Raw genomic sequence first — 8,953 nt, 5'->3', positions numbered from 1 at the left:
AATCAACAGCTCGCATCCAGTGCAAATCGCCGAGGCGGATGCACTGCTCATCAGATATTTATCGTTGATGAAGCTATTGCGGATTACAGCCTGAATCCATCGAGCCGCAAGACGCTTCCAACAGCAGCCGCCACCGGAATCTCCCCAATTAGGACCACAAGAGCTCGAAGAGGTAAGACTGTACTGGGTGAGGTACACTCAACAGCTCTACTTCGAGGCGGGAATTAACACTCTATGGACAGACAACACACCGGCAGCAAATCATCGAATGGCGACGCTGACGCCATATCTGGAGAACGACGTCATGCGCCTGAGCGGACGTCTACGAAAATTAACGTTGGATCCGGAGGAGAAAAATTCAATTATTCGCCCACGTCACTTATCGCTATCAACGCTCATCATCACCGATGCTCATCAACGGAGTTTCTATGTGGGAACTGAACTAACATTGGCACACATCCGACAGAGGTACTGGATCATTGGTGGGCCAGCTGCAGTACACTCGCACATCATTAAGTGCGTTATCTGTGCACGTCATCGGGCATTGAGGGCTCAACAGCTGATGGGATAGCTGCCAGCGCGACGAGTGACACCTTCAAGCGTTTTCCTCCACTCAGGAGTGGGCTTTGCTGGCCCAGTCAACGTCCTGAGATGGAGAGGATCAGGGGCAAGTAAAACAATGTACAAGGCGTACATCCGTCTGTTTGTCTGCTTCGGAGGGCTTCATCGCAGCTTACAAACGTTTCTTTTCAAGACGGGGTATCTGTGCGACCCTGACCAGTGACAGGGCACTCAACTTCATCGGAGCAGAGAGAGAGAACTCAGGAATCTCTTCGACCAGGCATCCAGCGAATCGGCTGTTATCAGAGATCGGCTAGCGTCAGACAAGACAGTGGATATTCAACCCCCCTCACTCGCCATATATGGGTGGCAAGTGGGAGGTCGCTGTGAAATCAACACAGCATCACCTCAGGAGGACCATCGGGACCTCGACCTTGACGTACGAAGAATTTACGACTCTTCTGACTCAGGTCGAGGGCCTACTCAACTCTCGGCCACTCTGCCCACTCACCAATGACCCGCAAGATACATCAGCCCTGACACCGGGGCACTTCATCATCGGGGAGCTGCTCACAACGGTTCCTGAACCATCACTCCAGCAAATCACGACGGACAGACTCAACAGGTGGCAAATTATCACTCAGAGGATCCAGAACTTCTGGGAGCATTGGGCACGAGAGTGCATTCATCGATATCAGCAAATCTATCGGTGGAGACATCCAAAAAACGAAATTAACATTGGTTCGTTGGTCCTCATCATGGACGAACGGGAACCGCCAGCTAAATGGCCCCTCGCCCGAGTCATCAAAATTCATCCAGGGCACGACCATTTGACAAGAGTTGTCACACTGAGGAAAGGGCATCAGGAAATTCAACGGGCAATTCACAGACTAGTTCCATTGCTCATCAACGCAGACCTACTAGAGGATCAACAGTGAGGACCATCAACTATACTTCGTCACTAGGAGGTGACGCAGGGCGGGCGGGATGTTCAAAATCTGGCCTGTATTTTGGGCCAACTCCTTTCCCCGTCCCTTACGGAAATTCCCAACCATCGACCAGCACCCACGTAGTCGTGAGCATATTCTACGGTAGTCAGTACATCATCGAATCTTATCAGGAACGAATCATAGAAAATTATCCGGATGCACATCGGCGCAATCATCGGGCATTTCATCGGTCAATTATCGAAAGTCATCGTAAATCACCGGCAACTTATCGTTATATTTGTGTTTGTACAGTCCACTCCGGTGGTGCTAGAACAAATGTTCCCCGGAAAATCATTCCCGGAAAATCGTACCTGGAAAATCGTTACCCAGGAAATTTGTTCCCCGCAAAAATGTTCCCCATTTCTTTCTTTTCTGTCTCAATTCTTGAAAAGTTCCTCTTTTTTTCCTGCCTCAATCCTCGTTTTGTTTGCATTCTTATTCCTCTGAATGGCTAGTGTTGACTTCTTGATTCAACCGGTATGTAATATTTCGGTATTATTGTGATTTGGGTTTGAGAGGCGGAGGGGGGCTCATTGAGAGATGTTATTATCGTATATCGAGTAACGTGTTCATCAGGCTTACAGTTGTCAGTGTAGTATCGCTATTCGTAGAGACTTGTTGTTGCATATTATCAATTAAAATGGTGGATATTGTTGCTTATTTGCTACTCGGCTCTGCATTTATGCTGCTATTCATGGCATCTTATAAATTTTGTCGCAGTAATTCTGGCAGGCAAATGTTGACGACTGAGATTGGTTTAGCAAATAAGCAACAATATCCACCATTTTAATTGATTATATGCAACAACAAGTCCCTAGGAACAGCGATACCACACTGACAACTGTAGGCCTGATGAACACGTTACTCGATATACGATAATAACATCTCTCCATGAGCCCCCCCTCCCCCTCTCAAACCCAAATCACCATAATACCGAAATATTACATACCGGTTGAATCAAGAAGTAAATAGTGGCCATTCAGAGGAATAAGAATGCAAACAAAACGAGGATTGAGGCAGGAAAAAAAGAGGAACTTTTCAAGGATTGAGAGAGAAAAAAAAATAGAAATGGGGAACATTTTTACGGGCAACAAATTTCCTGGGGTACGATTTTCCGGGTACGATTTTCCGGGGAACAAGTATCCGGTAACCCACTCTGGTATCTCAACTATTTATTTGAACCTCATCTGTTATAATTTTGAGTGCAATTTATCGTTTTAAATACAGTGACAATCAACGAAACTCATCTTCATTTATTCTCCGGCAAATCATCCCAATTCACTTTCCCTCTCGACCTCCCTATCATCAAAATCCTATAAGATTTTTAACAATGACATTGTAAAATTTTTCAGTGGGAATTTTTCATTAATAAAAAAATTAAAATTAAAATATTGTTTGTTCATTTCATTTTATAATTTTAGGTTGAACTCCCTTTTTTTCATCAGATGAAAGGCGAAGGCTGCTGTATTCTCCACCTGGGTACTGCAACTTTGCCGAACCTCTCTTGATTTCATCCAGTAAAGCGCTGAACTGCTGAGTGTTTTCAATGAAGAACTTGGTCAAACTTTTATTCAGAAAAATTGAAAGAGCGTTATCTAAATAAAAAATAACACTCATTCCATATTTTGTCTTGACTTTGTAAGCCGCAGTAATAGTATACATGTAGTCACGTTCAAGTTGAGTCAGTTTGCATAGGGGGAGTTCTTTCAATGCATCGTTTATCTTGTTGAAATCTAGCTGATCATCCTCACTTTCTAATATAAGTCTTTGATCTGAATGTAAACGGATACTGTTGTCAGCATCGCCCAAGTACTGCAACGTTGGTGAGAAACGGAAAATTCTCGTTTTCTTTGGGGTTATCATCGAAGTATTTGGCCAACCGGTTATTCACAAACAGTGAATGGGTATTCGACAAGTTTAAAACGATACCCACTCCTTGTTTTGTCTCGAATTTGAATACTGCAGTGACAGTATACAAGTAGTCACATTTTAATTGTTGCACTTTCACGAGAGGGAGTTCTTTGAATTCGGCTACAGCGTTGAGAATGTCTAAATTTACTTCATCAGCCTCGTTTTCTACCTTGAAATTTGGATCCGGCTGCAGATGGATATTATTATATTTCCCACCCAAATATTCCAACATTCGTGCTCCTCGTTCAATATGTTGTTGAAAAATGCGATTTTTTTTCATTTTCCTCGAAGACTTCGTCAATCGATTATTCACAAAAATTGAATGAGTATTCGACAAACTCAGAATAACACAGACTCCATGCTTTGTGTTTGCCTTATAAGCTCCGGTGATGGTATAGAAAACCCTAGGTTCCAGATGAGCTACTTTAATCACAGGGAGTTTCTTAAGCTCAGCCACAGCGTTGATTTTGTCGAAGTCCATGATGTCTGCTTCGGAAATTAAACTTCGATTTTAGTTTTCTGAAGATTTGAACACAACACTTCGAAGTGACTTTTTATTTTTATAGTTTTCAACTTCTTGATATCCTTGAGGATGTGTTCAAGACTATCTTTCAACTCTTGTTGCTGTTGGCATAGGGAGTTTCTTTTCAGAGTTTGACGTTGTTGGATGAAGTAGCTCTTCATGAGCGGAGGAAAAAGCGAACTGATGCTGTACCCTTGAACTTGAGACGTTATATAGTAAATACTCTCACTCTTTCAAAGCATTTTTTGAGGGTGTGTCATTCACGTATACGGTTTTTCCTCGAAATTTTTCCTGTACATACTTTTTCCAACGACTTAGGGTAGGATTTTTCACAAAGATTTAATCTGTACATTGATATTTATCAGTTGTTTCCTCAGAACCCCCCTCCCACCCACCGTGAAGGCATGCATTTTTAAAGGAATTCCAGGGAAAAAATGTGGAAAAAAGTCACATTCTAGAAGGCCCATCGTGTTTTTGTTTTAACAATAGACTTTTTCCTGGAATCTTTCAAAAAGTAAATGTTTTTATTATCCTCTCTCTTAACTCCCGAGGCGATAAAATTTTTTTTTGGCATAGAATTCCAGGAAATACAAATTTCAAGGACATTCGTTGATTTATGACTTCTGGATCACTCATTGTAAGGTTTGTTTTCAACTCTTCCCGGAATTGCTTGAAAGGGTGATTTGTTTTTTGACTTTTTGCACTTAACCTCTCTACTGTGACAACCGTTTTTTTTTTGTCGCAAAGAATTTCGGGAATTTGAAAAATCTCAAGGTTACCCATTATGATTTCTTAACAGTTCCTAGAATTGTGTAAAAAATGACATTTGATGATTTTGACCTTTTGCTCGTAACCCCCTGCTGTGACAAGTGATTTTTTTCTTCGCAAAGAATCTCAAGGTTTCTCATGAAAATGGAAAGATCTATTGTTCTAGATAAGATCAAAAGCAATATCTGTTGATTTTTGACCTTCGCCTCTTCCGCCGTCAAACCCTTATGACCCTTATGAGCCTTCCCAAAACATCGAACTGAAAAATTTGCGAATTAATATCGCGAATCAATGAATTATCTGCCCACCACCCACTGGCAAGGGATTCCTCGGATACCTGGCCCGCTGACCATTATGACCGTTTCCAAACCGGTTGTGTTAGAAAATCCGCGAGTTACCCCACGAATTAATCCCGTGAATTGAATCTGCTAATTAATTAATTAATTAATTGATCAATTAATTCACCACTGACCACCCACTCGCGGGAGACCCCTGCGGCACTTGACCAACAGACCCTTATGATCCTTCCCAAAACGTTGGCCTGGACCCGGCCCCATACATCTACTAAACGTAATATATGTCATCCGTCCCTTTCACCAAAAGAAAAGCGGATATCAACCCAGAAAGAAAGCTAAAAATGTGAGGTTTATCATGCATATCTCTGGAATTCGAAAGAGTAGCGGCGACACTGTGGTGTAATGGTAGTTGTTCCAAATGTGGGTGCTTTGCGAATTGTCGTCAACCGACAAAGGCAACATTTGGCAGTCAAAGATGAAGAATGGGGCGATAAAGCGGTAAACGATAAGCGTTCATAGATCAACAACATCTGTTTGTACCAGGGTTTTCAAATGACCCTTCACTCATTTTAATGAAAATTCATTTGACTTACCCATAAGACTAATTATTTGAAGAATTTTTCTCTTCCCAAGTATCCCATTGATTCGCAAACAGGAATTATTGTTTGAATGCTGTGATGATACCGACGTCCAATGGTCGCGGTGGCTAAATCGTTAGTTCGGCTTGGCCATTAACGATTAGGAGGTCGTGGGGTCGAATCCCGGTCCGGTCGGGGTTTTTAACTTTTAGAAACAGGGGTTGGGGGCTCGAAAGGGTGGCTGGGCTTCGGATCCCGACTGGGGGGGGGACCCTTGACTTCCGGTAGAGGGGGTTAAGAGGCTCGCCTGAGGCGGATTCTGGTGGGGTCTGTCTCATCTGAGCTCTGGACGAATGGGAGGTTCCTAATAAAGAAGTCGACTGTACCGACGGAGGTTTTCTGTGGTTTTCTTCGTCTCTCTCGCGGGAGCAAATGCGGTACAGTGTAGCACGTCGGCCACAGCCGCAAGGTTAGGTAGAGGATAGATGGCGGAATAAACCAAATGGTTTAAAATGCCTTAAATTTAAAAAAATGCTGCTGATGATAAGTTGACCTATTCAGAAAGTATTGAAAAAAGGATTCATTAATCACCCGATTTGTTTTTACACTGAAAAAAATCAATACTTGTTCAAAAAATGAATATCAATTCAAAAAAATGAATTGTTCTCTCCATAAAGTAGAGGGGGAGGGGTTGGTTAATTTAGTAACGTAATATACAAGGGGAGGACCACGCTTGTGACAGTCTTATGACGGCAGTGGGGGTCTGAAATTTCCAAAAAACGCGTAACGAATCATTTGAATGCTCCCAAGTATTCATTCCAAAACTTTTCAAGTTTTGTATTTGCAGTTCATTATAAATCCAAATATTCAATGAAAAAACCCTATCACTTAGTGTAAGATCTTTCCTGCAGGTTGCATCAACAGAAATAAAATCATATAAAATATTTGGCATGTGTCATATGCGGGAATGGTTGAAGTGCATCACCGTCGCTAACAAGCCCAATCTTTCCAACCAATGTTCAAGCCAACTCAAAAAGCTCACCTTTCTTCAATTTCTAAATTGCAACATTGTTATTGGCAATACTCCCCTCCAGTGATCGATACGAACGCTCGCTATAGATACCAACGCGTCACGATGAAACAGAAAAGAGAGCTATGCATCGAATATCATTCCTTCAGCAACGGGCTTCACTATCTTTTTTTTTTTTTTTCATCTTCCTTTATTAAATATATATGCACAAAGCGAGATGCTCAGTTTGGTTGCCATTCTTACTATGATATATTACATGTTTCGGATTTCTTTTTCCAGAAGCGAATCGAAATTACGGGTTGAATAATAGAATTTCATAGGGGGAGGAAACTTTCACAGGTTGCCAATATTCCAATACCCGTAAATTTAACAAATCGATAATCCAGAAAATGTAAAGGATATGAATGAAAAATAATAAGAGTGGAAGTCATTTTTTCTTCTCTAAATATTGGATTTGGTATATTCACACAGTCATTTTAGACCAGCCCATGAATATAATTGGTAATGGCATTGTCGTTAGTGATATGTGTACCGTAGAAGGAAGATTTTCCAATCGTGTATATTTTTTATGTCAGGGTAACTACATGGTCTAAAAGGTGTGCATCATCTAATATGCGATTTTTAGATGATTGTATGTACGTATTTATATATATATTGTGACGTAATTTCGAGAGGTTCGCGGAAACCCTCTTTCCACTACGCAGTTCTTCAACGCATAACTTATCCGAAATATAGTTTATGTTGAACGCCAGGTCGTTAGTCCTCAGAGCTTAGCATTTAATTCAAAATTCTCTCAGACTCGATACAAAACAAAATAAATTAATTAATTCTCTAGAGTCACTTTTCAGTTTACCTCATCGTTCTAGATATTAATTACGATTACCATTATTGACAAGTATCACATTTGTTAAATTGGATAACTTACGAAAAGGGAAAGAAACCATAGCCACAATAAATCAAAGAAAAATAATGAAATAGCAAAAGTCAGAGTCAAAATAAAATTCGAAATAATTCATGTGAGATAAGATATCGCAAGAACGATTGAAATTAAATTGCCTAAGTGACAAAAGGAGCTGGCGGATAAACGAAACATCCCAACTGGGAACAAAAGCCAGCGAAACCCCAACAAGGTCACGGGATCCGTAAATTCCAGAAATTCAATATCCTACAATTGCACCGATAGCGAGAGCGTTCGTCTAACTCGAAGTCCCGTTAAACGTAACGCCAACATTTATTCAAAATTGTCCAATAATAAATCCAGAAATTACATGGAGATTTGATGAACTCTAAAATTACGTATCAGACCCAAAATATAATCGAACGAAAGAGAGAGCCAGATAACAAAATTGTTCAAATAAATTACTGATCAAAGTGGCCAGGCTTTCATTCGGTAATTAACTTAAAAAACTAACAGTCCTGCAGGACTCAGATGTATGAGACTTCAGCAAAATTTCGAAATCAAATCCTGTCCACGACACACAGAACAAAAAAATGCACTGAAAATCAGCCACCACGCTCACCGCTGGTTGAAGTCTCTGACGTCCTCCAGATCACGGAAAAAAAACCCTCAGGACATTCCGATGACTCGAAGTGCCCTCAACAGACTTTCCAGACCTCCAAAATAATCCTCCGGATCACGCCAAAGCCTCCAAAACGTATTTCGGATGGCAACCGCACCCAAAAACCTGGACAAACGAGCGTTACCACCGACCACCAAACGGGAAGTGAAGCTCAATACCCCGTGACACATCACGCTGCTTCCAAAACGAGGCAACGAGTCTCATTGGCTCTCGTTCCACACAACTCCTCCAATCAAATTCCAAATTACTAAGATTTCTCTAGCAAGTAACCAGCACATGGCACATCTCATTTCTGTGGCGCATGTGCAACGTAACATGATTCTCACTTTCAATCCAGGAAAACATAATTTAACATAATTCCAAATCGAAAGACATCATTATTTCAAATAATCTCCCAGGGATCCAATCCATCCCTCAACTAACGGCACACAACAATAATTAATTTCCTTGATGTGATGTCCCAAACCACGCGTTCTCAGGTACAGGTGGGCCTCTACGTCACTTCCTTCCTCAGTGTCATCCAGGAAGTGGCTCCCTCTTGGCGACCCGAAGACCCAACAGGCTCACCTGAAGTCCCCGAAGATGTCCCGAAGTCTCTCGATCGTCCTCGATTACTCGATGTCTCCCGATGTCGATGGCTCCGCCCAGATGAACGTGGAAGCGCGATATTCGATTCAAAACAAATCAAAATAAATTAAAACAAATTCTCCAAGCTCT

The 8,953-nt window shown here is 41.5% G+C and overlaps 1 protein-coding gene across 1 annotated transcript; it reads left to right on the top strand.

Annotated features, from left to right (window-relative positions):
• The first annotated feature begins 923 nt into the window (after window positions 1–923).
• On the top strand, window positions 924–1,499 carry LOC107046482. Its single transcript, XM_015269106.1, has one exon. It carries the CDS (start codon window positions 924–926, stop codon window positions 1,497–1,499), a length of 576 nt encoding a protein of 191 aa, XP_015124592.1.
• Window positions 1,500–8,953: the final 7,454 nt, after the last annotated feature.

This window comes from Diachasma alloeum, unplaced genomic scaffold (genome assembly GCF_001412515.2).
Source record: "Diachasma alloeum isolate Michigan unplaced genomic scaffold, Dall2.0 Dall_scaffold_01433, whole genome shotgun sequence".
In the NCBI taxonomy this organism is placed as follows: domain Eukaryota; kingdom Metazoa; phylum Arthropoda; class Insecta; order Hymenoptera; family Braconidae; genus Diachasma; species Diachasma alloeum.
Note: the sequence above shows the minus strand (reverse complement) of the source record. Positions and strands in the feature narration are given on the sequence as shown.